At 37.5% G+C, this 23,477-nt stretch overlaps 1 protein-coding gene across 1 annotated transcript in view; it reads left to right on the plus strand.

The window, feature by feature from the left end:
- CEP162 (centrosomal protein 162) overlaps nt 1-23,477 on the plus strand; it is a 124,267-nt gene that overhangs the window by 77,516 nt on the left and 23,274 nt on the right. The window contains exons 20-25 of the mRNA XM_047102435.1: nt 85-248; nt 1,230-1,334; nt 8,789-9,001; nt 12,790-13,442; nt 16,912-17,053; nt 19,517-19,615. Coding sequence (XP_046958391.1) covers nt 85-248; nt 1,230-1,334; nt 8,789-9,001; nt 12,790-13,442; nt 16,912-17,053; nt 19,517-19,615 — 1,376 coding nt within the window. The remainder of the gene's footprint in view (nt 1-84; nt 249-1,229; nt 1,335-8,788; nt 9,002-12,789; nt 13,443-16,911; nt 17,054-19,516; nt 19,616-23,477) is intronic.

Here is a 23,477-nt window from a genome sequence, read left to right on the forward strand (position 1 = left end):
TTCTATGTAATTTAATTTATTTCCATATTTTGGGAAATTATAATCAAGTTCAGGAGTTCATCTTATAGGAGTTTCATCCTATAGGTGAAAAATTATATGAAATAAAAATTTTAGAAGAAACACATAAACAAGAAATCAGTCGCCTGCAAAAAAGATTACAATGGTATGCTGAAAATCAGGAACTTCTGGATAAAGATGCATTTCGGCTTAAAGAAGCAAATGAAGAAATTGAGAAGCTCAAACTTGCGGTAATAAGATCATTTGAGAATGTATTTCTGTAGATGTACCCCATTCAACAATTAGTTCTTCTTAGCCTTGTAAGTGTGATTAAATCAGTACTATAAACTCTGCCAATTAAAATAGATGGTTTGGGTTTGCTCACAGATGTGTAGTCTGTTTTAGAATAGACTGAGAATAAATCCAAGCTCCTTGTCACAACCTGTCAGGTCCCTGTATGGTCTGAACCCTGCCTGCCTGTCTCTCCAGCCTCATCTGTATCACACTCCACAAGTCACTGTCCTGCAGCCACATCAAAACTCTCTCTGATTCTTGAACATGCCAAGCTTGTTCCACCGGTTGCCTTCACTCGATTACTCTTGGCCTATGTTCTTCCATGTCTCACTCCTCATTCAAGTCTCAGCTCCAAATTCTACTCCTTAGAAAGACCTTTCCTGATCTTGTAATCTAATGGAGCTACCAATCCTGCCCTCTTCTGACCCTTTCACTCTATTTTCTTCTTTTTTTTAAGTGTTTGTTTATTTTGAGAGAGAGAGAGCATGCACATGCAGGCATGTGCACAAATGGGAAGAGCAGAGAGGGAGGGAGAGAGAGAATCCCAAGCAGGCTTCACACTACCAGCACAGAGCCCATCACAGGGCTCAGTCTCATGAACCTGAGATTATGACCTGAGCAGAAATCAAGAGTTGGATGCTTAACCGACTGAGCCACCCAGGCGCCCCTGTTTTATTTTCTTCATAGCATGTGTCACTCTCTGACGTTATTTTATTTACTCGTTGTTTTACTTTATTAGCTTATCATGTGTCTCCTCCATCAGAGTGCAAGCACTGTTAAAGCGGGGACCTGGCTTATCTTGTTTGCCCTCCGTGTCTCCAGCGCAGCACCCTATCTGGGAATTAATAAATGAATGAATGACCTACCATTATGCTTCTCTCCTGGTGTTTCTCTGGTATGTTTTAAATATGCTTAACAGGTTCTTTACTTATTGACAGGTTGAGAAACTGAAAGCTGAATCTGGAAATCCATGTATTCAGCAGAAGATACGTTTAAAAGAGAAAGCAGCTGATGCCAAAAAAATTCAAGACCTAGAGCGACAAGTATGTGTTCAGGGTAAATTTTAATTAGGGCATTTTTTATACAGAGAGTTTTTGTTTTCTGCTATTTCAGTAGTTCCTACAAAACATAGTCAACCTGAAAATTCTTACTTTTATTCATTTATTTTAATATAGAACTGCCCTCTAAATATTCTTTATATATAATATTTAAAGTGACAGCCATAAAAGTAGTAAACAACATCATTTTGTACAACCTGTGGCTTTATACATGAAGAATTTTTAGGCTGCTGTGCCTCATTTGATGGTAGACCTATGGATGAAAGGTTATTTTCATTCCAGCTCTATTAGACATCTAGAAAGAAAGAAGCAGCATTTTAAAACTCTGGGTATAGAATTAGGATTCCTTCTCCTCATAAAAGTTTGGTGAGAGAGGAGTATAGGAAAGGAGACTTTTAAATTGGGAACATGTTAGAAGTGCTTGAGAAGTGTTGCAAACACCCTGGAAATAAATGGAACATTTAGCCTTCCAAAAAGCTCCGTCATTTTGAGTTCTTGCTCACCGTCAAGCTTACAAGTATTCATTTTATGGTCAGTGTAGCTGGGAGACCTTTTCAAAAATTATGTAGTAATGCTTATTAGGATAAAGATTTTTTTCATTAAAGTAGTCATATGTGGGGTGGAATATTAACTTTTTCCTTTTGTTTTTAAAACTGTAATTTAGCATTTGTATTCATAACTCAATTATTAAAACAAAAGAAGGATTTCCAGCCCTGTGCATAAGGGAGCATAATTCTATAGTCAAGTCATGACACTTAAATATACAGTTATTATTCCATCACAAACCCAAAACTGTGAGGTCATCACTGGGCTCAATATTACCCCAGTTTTCTGAGAGAAGGAAAACTAAAAAATTAGCTTTTTGTTGCTTTTACAGGACCTGTTCTTATAGTAAAAGGTATGGTCGGTAACTTGGCTTAGTAGCCAGGAGAAGAATAGGACAGAGGTATTTTAAAGAGTTAGAAGTATTCTGAAATAACTATAGTACAAGATTGCTTGCCTATTTTTCAGTGCTTTTGATTTAGATTAGCTAATGTAGACGAAGCCATCCAGAATTGTGAGAGAGAAAAGACCAAAGCAACTACTTCCCTATTTGATGACTTTAAGAGAAATAATTTAGAAAGTTATTTTATTTACTTGTTGATTTACTTTATTAGTTTCTCTCCTCCATTGGAGTACAAGTGCTGTTAAAGCAGGGATCTGGCTTATCTTGTTTGCCTTCTGTATCTCCAGTGCAGCGCCATATCTGGGAATTAAAAAATGAATGCAGAACTAAATGTATCAGGGTGAAAACAAATGAAGCATGCTTAAAAGCAAAATTAAGACTTGAAATGGTAAATCATACTGACTAGAAATATAGCACTGAATACAATTTATCTTCCTCTTTTATTAATGCTTTCATTAAGGGGTGCCTGGGTGGCTCAGTTGGCTAAGTACAAACTTCGGCTCAGGTCATGATCTCATGGTTTGTGAGTTTGAGCCCCATGTCAGGCTCTGTGCTGACAGCTCAGACCCTGGAGCCTGCTTCAGATCCTGTGTCTCCCTCTCTTTCTGCCCATCCCCCACTCACACTCTCTCAAAAATAAAAAAATAGGGGCGCCTGGGTGGCTCAGTTGGTTGAGCGACCGACTTCAGCTCAGGTCATGATCTTGCAGTCTGTGAGTTCGAGCACCGCATCGGGCTCTGTACTGACAGCTCAGAGCCTGGAACCTGCTTTGGATTCTGTGTCCCCCTCTCTCTCTGCCCCTCCCCTGCTCATGGTCTGTCTCTCTCTCTCTGTCAAAAATAAATAAACATTAAAAAATTTAAAAAAAAATAAATAAAAATAAAAAAATAAAATAAAATAAATGCTTTTGTTAAAAAATGTATTGGCTTACCATTTTAGACTATATCTTTCTAAAATATTGTTTATTAATAATATTTTGTATAGTTTACTGTGTGTACATTTCAGATCTTACTCTGTTCCCATGAACATTTCCATCCTAATGATTTTAAACCTTACTATATATTTATTGTTTTAATGTTTATTTATTTTTGAGAGAGAGAAGAAGAGAGAGAGAGCATGGGGAGGGGCAGACAGGGAGGAAGAGAGAATCCCAAGCAGGCTCTATGCCGTCAGCACAGAGCCTGACAAGGGGCTCAAACTCACAAACTGAGATCATGACCTGAGCCAAAGTCAGAGGCTTAACCGACTGAGCCACCCAGGCGCCCCTAAACCTTAATATATATTTTAAAGTAAAGGTATACCACAGTGTATTCAGAATCATTTTGGAGCCATATTCTGAGATAGGTTAATTATAGAATAAAATATCTCATTTTCTAAATAGTTCATAATTAAAAATGGGGCCAATTAATTAGATGCCTGTTATAATGAAAATTTCAGATTATGTGCATTTTTTAATTCATACTTTTATTTAATGGAATGTTCCATAGTTTAATTTCCAATGAGAATTTTTGAAAAAGCAGTTACTTTTGTGTATGACAGCCACACTGGTATCAGTGACCAGCATTTACTCATATCAATGACCGAAGAAACATATTAAAAAGCAAAATTAAAGAAAATATAAAGTAAAATCTAATTTTCCCCAAAAATGTAATAAGCACTTCAAGATATCAAAATTAGGTTGAAATATTTCTTAAAATTTTAAGTGAATGCATTAGTTATAAATATGTTAAAACATTCTTTTTTTTATTTTATTTTATTTTTTTTTTCTTTTATTTTTACATTCAAGTTAGCATGTAGTGCATTAATGATTTCAGGAGTAGAATCCAGTGATTCATCACCTACATATAACACCAAGTGCTCATCCCAACTGTCTTCCTTAATTCCTGTTGCCCATTTAGCCCATCCACCCACCCATAACCTCTCCAACAACCCTCAGTTTTTTCTCTATATTTAAAAGTCTCTTAAAAACATTCATTTTTTAAAAATCTAGCTCTTCTCTTTTCAATATACATTTTGTATATGTGTATGTATGTACCTTTGTATGCTTAGATCTATTTCAAATAACTAGATTTTTAATACCAGAGAAAGCAAAACTTTGAAAATGTCACAATTGAAGTTATCAATATTTGTATCTGGATGTATTTCAATTTATGGTACATATATGAAAGTGCAAGCAGTCTTCATGACTGGAAATATTTACTATAAATGTTATAAATGATGAACAATATTCAATGCCTAACATGAACAATATTCAAGTTATATATAGGATTTTAAGTACCAGCAATGCATCTTGCCTTAGGGAGGGTAGTTTTTGAGACCAGATCGTAATAAAAGCCAACATTATCAAGCCCTCACTGTATCCCGGATGTTCTGCTAAGCACTTTATCAGATAAATGTCATTTGATCCTCACTTAAGTGTGCCAATGCCATGAAATTGGTATTGTCATTCCCATTTTACCAGTGAGGCAAAAGAAATGTAGTTTGAGGAGTAGACACAGGTCATAAAGCTGGTGGCACAATCTGAACTCCAAACAAGCTCTAACCAGTACACTAGACTGCCTCTCAGGTGCTATTTTATTTTATTGTATGCTCAGAGGCAGAAAACTATTCAATAAAGAATTTAGTATTTTAATATATGTTTTTCAAACACATCTAAACTGTAATTTAACAAAAACAGGTATAAAAATATGTACATATATAATATCAAGCTCTAATTTCTGTAGACCCTGGTACAGTTCTTTCTCACAAAAAGACCATAAAATATGTTATTGCTTAATAGACTAAATGAAAAGTAGTGTTTTGTGAAGACTTCATTAAATATCATCTAACCCTCCTTGCTTTCTAATTGAAAGAAGTAACTGTAATTTTAAAAATAGATTAAACTTGGGGTGCCTTGGTGCCTCAGTTGGTTAGACGTCTGACTTCGGCTCAGGTCATGATCTCACAGTTTGTGAGTTTGAGCCCCGTGTCAGGCTCTGTGCTGACAGCTCAGAGCCTGGAGCCTGCTTCAGATTCTGTGTCTCTGTCTCTCTCTGCCCTCCCCTGCTCGTGTTCTGTCTCTCTATCTCTCTGTCTCTCTCTCAAGAAATAAACAATACCAACACAACAGAAAGAAAAGCAATAATAGAATATTATGAGCAATTATATGCCAATAAAATGGGTAATCTGGAAGAAATGGACAAATTCCTAGAAACATATACACTACCAAAACTGAAACAGGAAGAAATTGAAAGTTTGAACAGACCCATAACCAGGAAGGAAATTGAATTAGTAATCAAAAATCTGCCAAAAAACAAGAGTCCAGGGCCAGATGGCTTTCCGGGCGAATTCTACCAAACATTTAAGGAAGAGTTAACACCTATTGTCTTGAAACTGTTCCAAAAAAATAGAAATGGAAGGAAAACTTGCAAACTCTTTCTATGAAGCCAGCATTACCTTGATTCCAAAACCAGACAGAGACCACGCTAGAAAGGAGAACTATAGACCAGTTTCCCTGATGAACATGGATGCAAAAATCCTCAACAAGATATTAGCCAACCGGATCCAAAAATACATTTAAAAAATTATTCACCATGACCAAGTGGGATTTATACCTGGGATGCAGGGCTGGTTCAATATCTGCAAAACAATTAATGTGATTCATCACATCAATAAAAGAAAGGACAAGAACCATATGATCCTCTCAATTGATGCAGAGAAAGCATTTGACAAAATACAGCATCCTTTCTTGATAAAAACCCCCAAGAAAGTAGGGATAAAAGGAGTATACTTCGAGATCATAAAAGCCATATATGAATGACCCAATGCTAATATCATCCTCAATGGGGAAAAATTGAGAGCTTTCCCCCTAAGGTCAGGAACAAGACAGGGATGTCAGCTCTCACCACTGTTATTCAACATAGTATTGGAAGTCTCAGCCTCTGCAATCAGACAACACAAATAAAAGGCATCCAAATCGGCCAGGAGGAGGTCAAACTTTCACTCTTTGCAGATGACATGATACTCTATATGGAAAACCCAAAAGTTTCCATCAAAAGACTGCTGGAATTGATTCATGAATTCAGCAAAGTTGCAGGATATAAAATCCATGCATAGAAATTGCTTGCATTCCTATACACCAACAATGAAGTGACAGAAAGAGAAATCAAGGAATCGATCCCATTTACAGTTGCACAAAAAACTGTAAAATACCTAGGAATAAATCTAACCAAAGAGGTGAAAAATCTACACACTGAAAACTATAGAAAACTTATGAAAGAAATTGAAGAAGACACAAAAATTGGAAAAAGATTCCAGGCTCCTGGATAGGAAGAACAAATATTGTTAAAATGTCAATACTACCGAAAGCAATCTACATATTCAATGCAATCCCTATCAAAGTAACACCAGCATTCTTCACAGAGCTAGAACAAATAATTCTAAAATTTGTATGGAACCAGAAAAGACCCTCTATAGCCAAAGCGATCTTGAAAAAGAAAACCAAAGCAGGATGCATCATAATCCCAGACTTCAAGCTATACTACAAAGCTGTAATCATCAAGACAGTATGGTACTGGCACAAGAACAGACACTCAGATCAATGGAACAGAATAGAGAACCCAGAAATAGACCCACAAACGTATGGCCAACTAATCTTTGACAAAGCAGGAAAGAATATCCAATGGAATAAAGACAGTCTCCTCAGCAAGTGGTGCTGGGAAAACTGGACAGCGACATGCAGAAGAATGAACCTGGACCACTTTCTTACACCATACACAAAAATAAACTCAACATGGATGAAAGACCTCAATGTAAGACAGGAAGCCATCAAAATCCTCAAGGAGAAAGCAGACAAAAACCTCTTTGATCTTGGCCACAGCAACTTCTTACTCAACATATCTCCAGAGGCAAGGGAAACAAAAGCAAAAATGAACTACTGGAACCTCATCAAAATAAAAAGCTTCTGCACAGCGAAGAAAACAATCAGCAAAACTAAAAGGCAACCAACAGAATGGGAGAAGATATTTGCAAATGACATAGCAGATAAAGGGGTAGTATCCAAAATCTATAAAGAACTTACCAAACTCAACACCCAAAAAACAAATAATCCAGTGAAGAAATGGGCAAAGACATGAATTGACACTTCTCCAAAGAGGACTTCCAGATGGCCAACCGACACATGAAAAAATGCTCAACATCACTCATCATCAGGGAAGTACAAATCAAAACCACAATGAGATACCACCTCACACCTGTCAGAATGGCTAACATTAACAACTCAGGCAACAACAGATGTTGGTGAGGATGCGGAGAAAGGAGAACCCTTTTACTCTGCTGGTGGGAATGCAAGCTGGTGCATCCACTCTGGAAAACAGTATGGATGTTCCTCAAAAAACTAAAAATAGAACTACCCTACAACCCAGCAATTACACTACTAGGCATTTATCCACGGGATACAGGTGTGCTGTTTCGAAGGGACACATGCACCCCCATGTTTATAGCAGCACTATCAACAATAACCAAAGTATGGAAAGAGCTCAAATGTCCACCGATGGATGAATGGATAAAGAAGATGTGGTATATATACATACAATGAAGTATTACTTGGCAATCAAAAAGAATGAAATCTTGCCATTTGCAACGATGTGGATGGAACTGGAGGGTATTATGCTAAGTGAAATTAGGGAAAGACAAAAATCGTATGATTTCACTCATATGAGGACTTTAAGAGACAAAGCAGATGAACATAAGGGAAGGGAAACAAAAATAATATCAAAACAGGGAAGGGGACAAAACAAAAGAGACTCATAAATATGGAGAACAAACTGAGGGTTACTGGAGGGGTTGTGGGAGGGGGGATGGGCTAAATGGGTAAGGGGCACTAAGGAATCTACTCCTGAAATCATTGTTGCACTATATGCTAACTAATTTGGATGTAAAGTTTAAAGCATAAAAAAATTAAAAATAAATAAACATTTAAAAACTTAAAAAAATAAACTTCAGTTGGAGGGGGACATTTGTAGGAGGGTTGGGGTAGGGTGGAGATTGTTGCACATAGGGGCAGGTGCTTAGGAAGCTGTGTGTTTATTGTACAAATTCTGTACATTCATATGCAGATGTCATTTTTCAATCAATAGATAGTATAAATACAATCATCAAAGGGAGTCTGTGGGAAAAAGGGAAGGGAAAAATCTTTCTCTTCAGAAAGATTGGTTATTACTAGTAGAGTAGAAAGTCCCAAGATCTGTTTCAGATAAATGTAAGAGGATTTCTGTAAATTAACCAGTAACCAGTACTAAATTAGACATTAAACTATAGGGTTTTAAAATCAGATAATCTAGGGATGTAAAATTTGAAATTAATCTGTGTTTCTGTGCATATGATTGTCTTGTGTGATATAAACATCTCTTTGAAATCTAGACATGACTGATAGAGCATAATCTCAATTTATACATGAAACTGCTTAATTTTAATATATTTGTGATCTTACGTATATGCAAAAATATTTTAATAGGTTAAGGAAATGGAAGGAATTCTAAAGAGAAGATATCCCAATTCTTTACCTGCTTTAATACTGGCTGCATCAGCAGCTGGTGATACAGTGGATAGAAATACAGTGGACTTTATGGAGAAAAGGATAAAAAAACTAGAGGCTGATTTGGAGGGCAAAGATGAAGAAGCAAAGAAAAGCCTTCGTACCATGGAACAACAGTTCCAGAAGATGAAGGTGGGTGCCATCTAGCCATGGACATGGGGCTCAGATCTCAAGGTTTCAGTATTGTGGGAGCTGGGCACTTAGGTCTCATTTTAACAAATAATTTTAAACATCCTTCCCTGTAAAACCTTTACCATGCATGTCAGTAGATGCAAAAGAAACCTAGACCCATCCTATCTTTCTTGCTCTCCTTTATCTACTTTTCTTTTTATTTCAAGCGTAGAAAATCAAGCACAGTGTTCCTCTCAGTGATGCTAGAGTTAGTGGTAATTAAGTTATGAAAAGGCAAAGTAAAACATGTCTGGTGTATATTCAGTATAAAATTGTTTTTTAGTTACCATGGGTGAAAATACTTTTTTGAGGGATGCCTGGGTGGTTCAGTCGGTTAAGCAGCCCTCTCTTGATTTTGGCTCAAGTCATGATCTCAAGGTTCATGAGATCAAGCCCCATGTTGGGATCTTGCACTGTGGTGTGGAGCCTGCTTGGGATTCTCTCTCTCTCTCTCTCTCTCTCTCCCCCCCTCCCCCCCCCCGCCCCTGCCTCTCCTATCCCTGTTTGTGCATGTGCTCTCTCTCTCAAATACACATTAAAAAAAAAAAAAAAAAAGAAAATACTTTCTTGAAATTTCCCTAGACAAGGGGGAGGAAATGAGACAGGAGTATCTTTGGAGTAGAGCAGGGAGCAGGGCAATGTTGGTTGAAAATGTCTTAACTTTCTGAGTTTTTTAATCCTTTGTGAGGAATGAATTAGAAAATACAAGTAGTAGGATGACCAAGTATGAAAGAAGATGTGATATTTAATTTACTTTTAAAAATTTGTTTAGCACACAGTTTCTGCAGTAATTCTTGCTAGATGCTTTCACGAACATTTTAGTTCATCCTGCATCATCCTTCCAATCACCAGTGAGAAACAGATATTGCTACTCTGCTTCACAGATGAGGGAACGGATGTTCACAATTTAATTTCTTGCCTGAGGTGCTATTGCTGGTGAGTGACAGAGGCCTCAAATCCACAGGCCACAGATTTCTATCTTGAGAGAAGCAACAGATGATAGAATATTAGATTCCAGAAACAGTAAAAGGTTGAAAACCTGGAAGTACATTGGCCTGCTAGTTAAGGTCATGTCAAGGAAGTTGGCTTTACTTTATTTCATACTCTTTCAAATCTCTCAGCCCCCTACCTGGTTTTCTTTGTTCTCCTGTCCTAAATTCCAAGGCATACTTCTCTTTTAACTACCCTCTTTTCAACCATACTTACCTCCCTTACCTTCTGCTCCAGCTCACCCATCTCTTCCTCTGCTCCTCCTCTCACACAGATCTCTGTGAGGAGGTGGCATAGTTGAGAGAGGAGAGCTGTCACGGGTGTCTAGGTGTCTGATCCTGGGAATTTGCTCGGTGCTACTTGGCAATCCTCTTGCTGTGACTGATCAGTTTCTTCCATTCCCCTAAACACTCACCACAGACCTCCTTCCATCAGGTTCATGTGACCCCCACACCACCTTTAGCAGACTGCCTCCTATCCATAGGAGACTGTGGCATGATGGAAAACACACAGGCTTTCTAGGGTCAGACCAACCTCCAGTCCCGGACTTTGTGCTAGTTACTTTACCCTCTGAGCCTCTGTCTCCTCATATGTAAGAGGAGTTGTTATCTACAACTGACTTATTGCCAAGTATGCCACTTTTTCTCCTGAATTTCTTTCAATTCCTCTGTTCCTTTTCATCACCGTGTTACTCGGCTGCCATCATTAAGAAACAATGACCTGAGGGGCGCCTGGGTAGCGCAGTCGGTTAAGCGTCCGACTTCAGCCAGGTCACGATCTCGCGGTCCGGGAGTTCCAGCCCCGCGTCAGGCTCTGGGCTGATGGCTCAGAGCCTGGAGCCTGTTTCCGATTCTGTGTCTCCCTCTCTCTCTGCCCCTCCCCCGTTCATGCTCTGTCTCTCTCTGTCCCAAAAATAAATAAACGTTGAAAAAAAAAAATTAAAAAAAAAAAAGAAACAATGACCTGAATAACTATTGTAATCTCCTGACTAGTTTACACATACCCACATCACTCCATCCTCTAATCAGCTCTTAATGCTAAAGCCAAAATTATATTTTCATACCTGTGTCTTATACACATACACACACACACACACACACACACACACACCCCTACCTTTATTTATATCCCTCAATAACTTCCTGTTCCTCTTAGGTTAAATAAATGGCCTATAAATCCATGTATAGCCACACCCCTCTTGCTGTCCAGTGTGTTCTCACACTGTGCTTTCTCATCCAGTCATATGTGTTTCTCCTACTTGCCATGTTTCCTGCAGCCACAGAAGTTTGTACACTTACCTCTGACTGGTATGCTCTGCCCACCTCTTTCAGTTGAGATGTTCCTGCCCTTTAGCTCTTAATCCAAGCATTGCTACCCCAGTGAAACCTTCGTGGACTCCCTGGTAGACAAATTATCTTATAGGCACTTTCCATGCACTTCTCCATTGTGTCTACCATGTTCACAGCTGTTTCGATTGGATCATGAGTGATCTCTCTCCCCATCTAGCTTCTGGACTTCGTGATGGCTGGAACTGTTCTGCTTTTACTCACCATTGTGTTCCATCATTCAAGACACAGAGTAGATGTTAAAATATTTTAATTAGTTAATCCTTAATTCATAGGATATTGGGAGGATTGAGTGGCAAAATATATGTAAAGCCCTACTGCCTTATGTGGAGTATAGCAAACATTCAATAAATGATTATAGTAATTACAGCTACTATTAACATTCCAGTGACCACATAGAGGCTAGAATTCCAACCCTCTACCTGATTTTTATATATCTAAATCTCTTCACCCTGATTTTTCTCTTTTTGTGCTTCCTTAGCCTGTCCCATTCCTGTCTCTGCTCACTCTTTATCACTTCTTCCTTTCATTCTGGTTCCCAGTACACACCAAGCATTAGATTGCCTTTGCAGGTGTTCTTCCTACTTCCGTAATGTCCCTGCTTCCACTTATCCCCAAATTTACATTCCTCTCTCAAGCCCAAACCTAAATGTGCTCCCTCTATTCACTCTTCCCCCTTCTCTCAGGCACACAGGGGGAGCCTCGTCCTCTTTGCACCATATTCATAGGCCCATTATCACAGTTATCATAGGACACTGAAATTTTCCATCGCTCTCCTGACCAGGCTATAAACTGTTTGAAGGCATGAGCTGGACTTCTTTATCTCTAGAATCTGGTACAGTGCCTGGCACACAGTGGTAGCTCAATAAATATTCATTGAATGAATGAACACTGTTGTGCCCCCTCTGCAGAGTAACCTGCTTAGGTTATTTTGTTTATAATAATAAAGCTGCAGTGTGACAAATCCAAGCTGACTTACTCCCTATGAGATTCCTAAATTGATACTAGCAAGTTGAAAACGGGCTATCTCTTAAAGATTTCAGCGCCCCCGATATCTTTCCCTGTTTATCCTCAGAGTATAGTTTGTCAGTTTGCATAGAGAAAGGTACACAATAATAGGTTTGATTGTGATACTTAAAATAAGTTTTGGGGTACAGAAACGTGTTATATAATGTTTATAAAGCAACACGTTAATTATGAAATTATACAACATATTGAGAACATACAACGTTTTGCTCTTTAAAGATTAGGACTTCAGCCCATTGGACTGACTCAGGGAACAGAGCTAGAAGCATCAGAACATGTAATGAATGCCTGAATGAAGGAATAGGTAGGACCTAGTAGAATGCTGGGCTTTGGGAACAAGTGACATGCTTAGCAGTGGTTTGACGTTACATGGATTCCTTTCTGCAGATCCAGTATGAACAGAGACTAGAGGAGCAGGAGCAGCTACTTGCCTGCAAATTGAAGGAAGCACCCCAGAACCAGCCTGACAGCTCCTCCAGGGTTGAAGCACTAGAGAAGGAGCTTGACGACATCAAGGAAGCCCATCAAATCACTGTAAGAAACCTTGAAGCTGAAATAGACATTCTTAAACATCAGAATGCTGAATTGGAACTCAAGAAAAGCAATAAAGATGGTAACGATTTCCAGTCTATAGAACTCCAGGTAGAACAGGCTCATGCTAAAGCTAAACTGGTGCGACTCAACGAGGAGCTGGCTGCGAAGGGGAGAGAAATACAAGACCTTTCAAAAACTGTGGAGAGGCTCCAGAAGGAGAGAAGGATGATGCTGTCTAATCAGAACTCTAAGGGTAGAGAGGAAGTGACTGCAAGAAGGGGGAAGAAAGATGGTTTGCATTCAGGTAAAGGAAGTGCTAACGCATTCCCTGGAACCCTGGATGGCAAGCGTTACCAACCACACACTTTTACTGATTCCCATGTTTCAGAGGTTTTACAAGAAAACTGCAGATTGAAAAATGAACTGGAGAGATTAATTGTGGAGAGGAATGAGCTGAAGATGAAATCTGAAGCAGCAGTGACCCAATTTGAAAATTCCATGAAAAGGTAAAATGTGAATTTGTAAATATATGGGGATATAAAAAGATAAAAATGCCAAAATTATGAGATAGATTTCCTCTAGATTATCAATTTTACCCTCAACTGAATTCATCACCAAATTTTATGAAGTTGTATTGCATTGCTAAGCATAGATCTCTTTCAGAGTAGGATCCTCTACCTGTTGAAGGCCAGATCCTGATAAGCCTGAATCTCTGTGTCAGCCCAAACCATGTGCTTGGGCTGACTGATCTTGTCTTTCTGCAGTTTTCCAGATGGTGTTAATAAGCTGACCCACTGGGCCTTCTTATAAATGAATGTCATCATTTATGACTGCCATGGGCAGACTGCAGAAAACTGCTATTATTAAAACTAGCTGACATTCTAAGAGGAAAGGTCCTCTTTTCCAAAATAACTCTTAAAGTTAATCCAGTGATCACATCCATTCATGCCTTAAAGAACTTTTGTGCTCATTCCTTCTCAGAATCACCAGGTACTGTCTACTGTCTTTCCTCTGAGCCTTCTAACATGCTCAGATCTTTTTGTCCATCATCAAACCAAGTCTCTACTCATCTTTCTGTCAGGAACACTTTTCCACAAGTAGTGTCTTATTTGCAACTCACTTCCTCTTAACCGGGACTCTTATCCTCAGCACTCTTTTATTTTATTTATTTATTTATTTATTTATTTATTTATTTATTTATTTATTTTTTAATATATGAAATTTATTGTCAAATTGGTTTCCATACAACATGCAGTGCTCATCCCAAAAGGTGCCCTCCTCAATACCCATCACCCACCCTCCCCTCCCTCCCACCCCCCATCAACCGTCAGTTTGTTCTCAGTTTTTAACAGTCTCCTATGTTTTGGCTCTCTTTTAAATGTGATCTCTCAGTAGTGCTCTTTCCTGGTCCAGTGGTGTTTTCTCCATTTTCATTCTCCTTGACATTGTTCTTTCTTGAAATGGTTTCCTCCCATAACCTCCATGACTCACACTAGGGAGTGTGACTAGTACACCTCTCCTGTACCTTTAACTGACTCCTGACTCTTCATTCTCCTTCCACAAAAACCAGACTTCTACCAGGGTTTATTTTCAACTTTCTGTTTATTCTCTGTTCTTTATCCATTGCTAAATTCATGTATTCTTATGGCTTCTATGAACCACGAACCCAATTTACTTTTCAAGGCTGTTTTCTTCCCTGAGCTCAGATGTTAAATCTACTGGGGTTTTTTGGATTATTCCTCTTGGACTCAGTAGTATCTCAAATTTTATTCCTTTTTTTACCTATAAACTAGCTCCCCTCACAGCTTCCCCATCTCCATCTAGCACCATATTTTTTCAGTTGTCAAGTCCAGCTTTTACTTCCTTTATTTCTTGGGCTCACAGTTTATGGGGGTGCTTCCTTATAAATAGGTCTCCTTTCACTTTCTACCTTACTGTAGTGCAGCCTTACTTGCTTTACTATAGCATCCCACCCTAATCTCCCTGATTTTAGTTTCTGTCTCCCCTAATCATTTTGCTTAAAAACCATTAATATTCTTAAATATCCCTGTATTTGAGTTACTCTGCCCTCCACTGAATCCCAGCTTCCTGAAGTATCACGACTAACTTACTCCATGTGGCTTCTCAAGTGCCATCACCATTACAAGACTTCTGTGTGGGCCTTAGTTGCTGAAGGTCTTTACTACATTTTGTTCGTTCATGTTTCAAGTGCTACCTCTTCCACAAAATATCTCCTAGAGCTTCTCAGGAAATTTCCTGCTCTCACTTCCAACTCCTCCATAACTTATATACCATGTGCCAGTATTGAATATCAAGAAAGCACTAATCAGACAGTGCCGTGGTAACTCCTTGAGAACTGATATAAGATTATACTTCTTTGCAACGTGGTAAAGGAGCAGAGTGAGCATAGCAAGCACCAGACAAATGCTTATTGAATGATGGGCAGCTGTGTCTGAATGCTTCCAGATTGAAACCTTGTGTTTTTAGTTCTCAATGTGATTATAAAAATAAAGCTATTTGGAAAGAATTGCATTCTTTCCTAGAAAAAATTAAAATTTATCCTATAAATTTTCCTATATATAATTTATAATTTTTTAGTATTGCTTAATCTGTTTTTCAGGCAGCTCTGGGCCTGATAAGTAAAGAATAACCTTTCCTAATCCCAGATTTAGGCCAGTGGGGTAGTTTGTTTATTTGGTTTTTTTGTTTTTTACTTTAGTTCAGTTGTGTCATAGTGCTTTAGATTTTTATGCTTTTCCATACGTTTACATGAATAAATGCTCATATAGTCAAATAAGCAACTGATAAATTTGTTTATAGCAACAGTGAGCCACTAAATATCTGCTTTGAATAAAATCCTATCATTTTTTGGGGTGCGTGGGTAGCTCAGTCAGTTGAGCATTTGACTTCAGCTCAGGTCATGATCTCACAGTTTGTGGGTTTGAGCCCCACATTGGGCTCTGTGCTGAACACTTGCTCAGAGCCTGGAGACTGCTTCAGATTCTCTCTCTCTCTCTCTCTCTCTCTCTCTCCCTCTCTCCCTCTCTCCCTCTCTCCCTCTCTCCCTCTCTCCCTCTCTCTCTCAAAAATAAATAAACATTGGGGCGCCTGGGTAGCTCAGTCAGTGAAGTGTCCAATTTCAGCTCAGGTAGTGATCTCATGGTTCGTGAGTTCGAGCCCCGCGTCCGGCTCTGGGCTGACAGCTCAGAGCCTGGAGCCTGTTTCAGATTCTGTGCCTCCCTCTGTCTGCCCCTCCGCTGCTTGCACTCTGTCTCTCACATTGTCTCAAAAATAAATAAACAAACAAACATTTAAAAATAATAATAGGGGCGCCTGGGTGGCTCAGTCGGTTGAGCTTCTGACTTTGGCTCAGGTCATGATCTCGCAGTCAGTGAATTCAAGTCCCGCATCAGGCTCTATGCTGACAGCTCAGAGCCTGGAGCCTGCTTCAGATTCTGTCTTCTCCTCTCTCTGCCCCTCCCCCACTTGTGCTCTCTCTCTGTCTCTCAAAAATAAACGTAAAAAAAAAAAATTTTTTTAGATAAAAAAGTAAATAAACAAAAGAAGATAAAATATTAGGCCCTTGCTTTAAATCCAGACAGAACATTTAGAACCTTCCATTCTCTCAGAAAGTACAGCCCCAAGCTAGGGAGCCATTGGAAGGCCCAGATTTTGAGGTCTAACACTGTGCTGGGCTTGAACCCCAGCTCTGCAACTTCCTAATCTGAACTCCGGAGACATCACTCTTTCCAAAACTCAACTCTGCCCTTATAAAATTCAGTAAATAATAGTGAGCTCATGGTGTGGTTGTAAGAACTCACAAGCAATAATGTATAAAGCACCTGACAAAGTGCAGTAAGTAATGGTGTTCTTTCCCTATGCCTCTTTAATTTCCAAGCTTCCTACACTATTTTTATGCTAACTCTGAATTGAAGAGCTGTTTTTATGTGTGATTTTGTTTGATTTGCTCTACAGGGTTAAGGAAGATACTGCAGCACACATTGCATCTCTCAAAGCATCTCATCAGAGGGAAGTAGAGAAACTCCTTTGCCAAAATGCAGTAGAAAATTCTTCTTCCAAAGTAGCTGAACTAAATCGTAAAATAGCAACTCAAGAGGTAGACAACTTTAACAAACTTTCCTTGGCTTTAAAATTATTTTTTTCAGGACTGTTAACAGAACATTTCACTTCACTTTTTAGTAGAAATGAGAAAATATTGACTTGATTTTTTTTAGTAGGAGAGGATGCCGTTACCATTTAACTATTCTACTTTAAAACTATTCTCTAAATAAGTGGTTTCACAGTTTTGTCCCTGTATTTCTCAACTAGTTCTTCTCCTAAGTCATTTGTAACAAACTGTAGAAGTATGGTCAATCACATTTTGTGGTTGAGAACTGAGTACTTGAACTTGAATGTTGAATCATTTCCCTCTACCCAAGTCCCAGCTGACAAGTAATTATCCTAGTCATTCTCTTGCCCATTTATCTTTCATTCATAAACAGATAATGATTCGGGGTCTATAGACAATGAAGCACTAGGGATAAAATAATGAACAGAGATATGCACACAGCTTGTAGCCATTATGAAACAGTCTTCTTAGAATTACGACAGAATATGCTGAAAGCTTATCCACATTTCTTTAAAAAAGTGTATCTTCCGGGGCGCCTGGGTGGCGCAGTCGGTTAAGCGTCCGACTTCAGCCAGGTCACGATCTCGCGGTTCGTGAGTTCGAGCCCCGCGTCAGGCTCTGGGCTGGTGGCTCAGAGCCTGGAGCCTGTTTCCGATTCTGTGTCTCCCTCTCTCTCTGCTCCTCCCCCATTCATGCTCTGTCTCTCTCTGTCCCAAAAATAAATAAATGTTGGGAAAAAAAAAAAAAGTGTATCTTCCTTTTTGGTTAGTGTGTATATCTTCAAGGAATATCTATGATTATCTACTGTGATGGTAGCAAGTTGAAAAAAACAGCGTTAAAATAGAATTTGTATCTGCAACTTACTTTCAAATGGTGTATCCCAGGAAAAGAAAGAAAAATAAGGCAAATATGGCAAAAATGTTAGCAGTTGGTAAATCAAAGAATATAGGTCCACTGTGTTCTTTTCTCTAGGTTTTAATTTTTAAAAACAAGCTGAGGGAGAAAGACTTCAAGAAACAATTATCTTACCATTATTTCTCCCTTTAATAATCATTTAATGGTATCTTGATTAAAAACAAATTGCTCAACTAAGAAGTATGGACTGGGTATTAGATATTATGAGATTATTGTAAATTTTTTAGGCATAAAAATGTTGTTGGGTGGCTTAGCCAGTTAAGCATCCAACTCTTGATTTGGGCTCAGGTCATGATCTCATGGGGTCGAGCCCCAAATTGAGTTCTGCACTGAGTGTGGGATTCATTCTCTCCCTTTCTCTCTGCCTCTCCTACTCAGGGATGTGCGTGCGCGCGCACACACACACACACACACACACACACACACTTTCTCTTTCAAAATAAATAAACATTAAAGAAAATGCTGTTGTGGTTTTGTGAGATGTCCTTGTAAGAAGATGCATGTTGAAGTATTTGGGATATTTTAGTGTGAAATGAGGTCTGTAATTTAAATTCAAACAAAGAACTTTGACTATTTTAATATTTCAACGAGAAAGTGCTTTTTATTTATTTTTTTAACATTTATTTATTTTTGAGGGGGAGAGAGAGAGAGCGCGCGCATGAGTGGGGGAGGGGCAGAAGGAGGGAGAGACACAGAATCTGAAGCAGGCTCCAGGCTCTGAGCTGTCAGCACAGAACCCATGAACAGCGACATCATGACCTGAGCCCAAGTCGGACGCTTAACCGACTGAGCCACCCAGTCTTTGTACAGCTTTTTTCCCCATAGGAGTAGGGTGTCAGTGGGCAGTATAAACATTATATCAAGTTATTATATATTATGTAGTTGGGAGAGGTGGGAAAAGTAGTGTCATTATGCCATAGTGCCTGCCCTAAGTGTTACTTTCCCAGAGTTCTAAATGTAATATTGTAAATTATAAGTTAAATGGAAGTCAGCATAGTCTGATGGTAAAAACAGTAAAAGTGTTAGAGGTACTAGATGCATATTTTCCTAAGTTTTAAGATCCTTGATGAAAGTATCTATTTCAGGTTGCCAAAAAAATACAAGCATGACATTTATTTCATGCTTATTAACAGGCTTGTGCTATTATTTTACTTAATCACAAAGTAATAAAGACAGTATTGGCTATCTTCAAAATGCTTAGACTTTACAGAGGTTTATTTTAAAAGGTATTTTTCAGGCCTTCAGAAGGAAAGTATTAGAGATAAAGAAGCCAAGTAGTTACACAGCCATTATTTGTCATACATGTGATACTTTCCATTAAATATTGAAAGAAAATAATGAATGTATTCAATCAGCTTAATTTATTCAATGAACTTGATTCCTGTGACATTTTATTTTTGTTAGAATTTGGTAATTTAAAAATATTAGGATTTTTTTTTTGCTACAAAAACACGTCATTAGTTGGTTTTCTGATATTTTTCAAATAATGTTTGAGAAGACCTCTATTAACTCAGTACTTCTAACATAATTTCATAGGTACTTCTAAAACATTTCCAAAATCAAGTTAACGAACTGCAGGGTAAACAGGAGTCTCTGGTAGTTTCTCAAGTTCGAGAAGAAATCTTACAGAAAGAGGTAAGAAGTAACAAAAATATTGTACTAAAAAGCTGTTTCTTAGCCATTTCAATCATATTCTTATTTTTGTATTAATTTTTGTTAACTTAAATGTATAAATGGAAATAACCTGAAAGTATCACATCAAAAAAATAATAACTTGTTTTATGGTAAGTCTGCTTTGCCCAGATGAAACTCTTCAATGGGTAAATAAGTTTCTTATATATTTGTATTTGATTTTGAGATTTTTCTGGGCAGTGGGGAAATAGGGAGAGGGGCATTTGGTTCTTTTGATTGTTTTAGGAGGAAAAATTGGATGGTTAAGGTCATTTTTGTATTAAATACTTGATACTGTTAAGAAATAACTAAAGTAGTCATTACAGTGATGCTGGATCCCCAGTAACAATATTATAGGAGATAGATCTTTCTGGAAACTCACCGTTTTTATTACTCTAAGATCCCTTTGATTCTAGAAAGTGTAAAACACGAGACAACTGTGCATTCCATTCTTTGAAGTGTATCCACCACATTTTATTATTCAAGAATTTATTAAAACATACAGGAAAAACATAATTGCATTATGAAAACATTAATATAAAAATACTCCACAGTTACATAACTATCAATTTAAAAAATCTTGTTTCAGTAATTGAAAGGCTGTGGTTCAACATGTGCATTCTTTTCAGTGTTTAAGATGTACATAAACTTTGTTGTATAAGCAATAAGTTAACAGAACTTCACAGACCTAAGGTAAAATTTTGGGGAAAAGCAATAAAAGGAAGTATGTTCTAATGTTTGCAAGATAAAGATTAAGGTCACTTTTAGTTAAGTTACAGTGTGTTCTTAGTTTAAGAATAGCTAAAATAGTTTGGAAATAAAAAAGCTGCAACACATGATTTTCAAGCCTATTTACTAGAAAACTAAAACACTCCATCTTTTGAATGAAATGACAATCTGCCTTTCAATAAGCAGTATATCTATAATAGTTATGTTAACAGGGCTTATTTATTCCCACTACTGATAACCTCCTGAGGGTCCTCAAAGGGATTTTCTCTTAGGCTGATGGGAACAGCTCATTTTCCCAGCCCTACATTAGCTCCCAGATTGTTCAGGCTGCCATTTCCACTGGCTTCGAAACCCTCTGGGCAGCAAAGTAGGCAGTCATTGAGTTCATCTATTGTGTTTCCCTTCTCTCATGAATCACCATCCTGCAGTGCTGTTAAGCTGATGTTTGAAAACAGTTTCATATGTCCTCGGTTGTTCTGGTTGTTTAAGAAAGGAGGGTAAACCCCTGTCTCTTTTTGACCACAGAGAAACTACAATATACATCTTTTAACACTAGCAAATTCTGTTTTATTTGGTTACTACTTGTTTGTAATGCATCTCTGCCTTTCTACCTCTACTCTATCTACCTTTCCATTTATTTGTATCTACTTCCATTATCAATGTCTTGTAGATTTAAGTGTAGAAATCTTTCACCTTCTTGTTTAAATTCACTTTTAAGTATTATCCTGATTTTTGATGCTTTTTGAATGGTAGCATTTTCTTTTTTAGGTAGTCCATTATTGATGTACAGAAACAGTACTGATCTTTGTTAATTTTGTATCCTGCAACTTTACTGAATTCACTGATTAGATCTAACAGTTTTTTGGTGGAGTCTTTAGAATTTTCTATATATAAAATCATGTCACCTGCAAATAGAGACTATTTTAATTCTTTCCTATCCTGATGCCCTTTATTTTTCTTGCCTGATTGCTCTGGCTAGGGCCTTTTGTACTATAATGAATAGGAGTAGTGACAGTGAGCACCCTTGTATTGTTTGTGAACTTAGAAAAAAAGCTTTCAAGCTTTAGCCATTGAATATGATATTACCTGTGGATTTATCATATACTGTATTATTGTATTGAGGTACATTCCTTCTATACCTAATTTAATAGCTTTTATCATGAACAGATGTTAAATTTTATCAAATTTTTTTTCTGCATCTATTGAGATGGTAATATTATTTGTTTCTTCATCCTATTATTACCTTGTAATGTATTACCTTGATTTTTGTATGTTGAACCATCTTGCGTCCCAGAGATAAATTTCACTTGATCATGGTGAATATTTTTAATGCACTGTTGAATTCAAATTGCTAGTATTGTATTTAGAAGTTTTTCATTTATGTTCATCAGAAATAGTGGTCTGTAGTTGTCTGATAGTGTCTTTGGCTGGTTTGTAAAATGAATTTGGAAGTGTTCCCTCTCTTCTGTGTTTTGGAAAAGTTTGAAGAGGATTAGCATTAATTCTTTAAATGTTTGGTAAAATGCACTTATGAAGCCATCTGGTCCTGGACTGTTCTTTTTTGGGAGATTTTTTATTATGGATTCAGTCCCCTTAGTAGTAATTGTTCAGATTTGGGGTTTTTTTTCCTGATTCAGTCTTGTTATGTTGTATGTGTCTAAGAATTTTTCCATTTCTTCTAGATTGTCCAGTTTGTTGGCATATAGTTCATAGTAGCCTTTTGTGATCTTTTGTATTTCTGTGGTATCTGTTGTAATGTCTCCTTTATCATTTATAATTTCATTGATTTGAGACCTCATTTTTCCTTGGTTAATCTAGCCAAAGATTTGTCAATGGACAAATGTCAATGTCAATGTCTGCCCTTTCAAAGAACGAATTCTTAGTTTTGTTCATCTTTTCTATTATTTTCCTGTTCTTGGTTTTGTTCATTTCTTCTCTGATCCTTCTCTCTTCTACCTGTGGGCTCAGCTTATCATTCTTTTTCTGGTTCCTTAAGTGTAAACTTAAATTGTTTATTTGAGGCCTTCTTGTTTTTTAATGTGTGAATTGCTGTGAATTTCCATCTTTGAGTTGCTTTTGCTACATCCCATTAATTTTGGTTTTTTGTGTGTTTCCATTTTTGCTTGTCTCAAGACACATTATTTCCCCTTTAATTTCTTCTTTGACCCATTGGTTGTTAAGGAGAATCATGTTTAATTTCCATGTATTCGTGAGTTTTCCAGTTTTCCTTATCACTACTGATTTTCACGCCATTGTGGTCAGAGAATATAGTTGGTATGATTTCAGTCTTCTTGCATTTGTAAGATTTATTTTGTGGCCTATCATACAGTCTATCCTTGAAAATATTCCATGTGCACTTGAGAAGAATGTTTATTCTGCTGTTGCCAGATTCAGTGTTGTGTATGTGTCTATTATATCCATTTGGTCTATAGTGTTGTTCAAATATGCTATTATTCACTGCCCGGATGATTAATGTGTTGTTGAGAGTTGGGTATGAAGTCCCCAACTGTTATTGTATTGCTGTTTATTTCTTTTTCTGGCTCTGTTACTTGGCTCTCTGAAGTTGAGTGCAAACACAATTACTATGTCATCTTCTTGGATTGATATTGACCTCTTTATCATTATGTAATGACCTTTTTTTGTCTCTTTACCCTTTTAAAATCTATTTTGTTTGATATAAGTATAGCTACCCCTGCTTTCTTTTGAATACAATTTGCTTGGAATCTTTTTTCCATCTTTTTACTGTCAGTCTATGTGTGCCTTTAAGACTAAGGTGAGTCTCTTTCAGGTAATATATCATTAGATCTTACTCATCCATTCAGCCATTCTGTCTGTTGATTGGATAATTTAGTCCATTTACATTTAAAGCAGTTATTGGTAGGTAATGACTTATCACCATTTTGTTGATTATTTTCTGGCTGTTTTGTAGGTCCATTTTTGTTTCATATCCTGGTACCTTTTTTGTGTTCTGATGTCTTTTGGTATCAGTATGCTTTAACTTCTCTTATTTTGTGTAAATACTATAGGTTTTTCCCTGATGGTTACCATGAGGCTTATATAAAATATCTTCAAATTATAATACCTTATTTTAAATTGA

The sequence above is a fragment of the Lynx rufus genome, unplaced genomic scaffold, assembly GCF_022079265.1.
Source record: "Lynx rufus isolate CCGP_SWC_20201006 ecotype Redwood Valley unplaced genomic scaffold, mLynRuf1.p SCAF_6, whole genome shotgun sequence".
NCBI classification, from domain to species: Eukaryota; Metazoa; Chordata; class Mammalia; order Carnivora; family Felidae; genus Lynx; species Lynx rufus.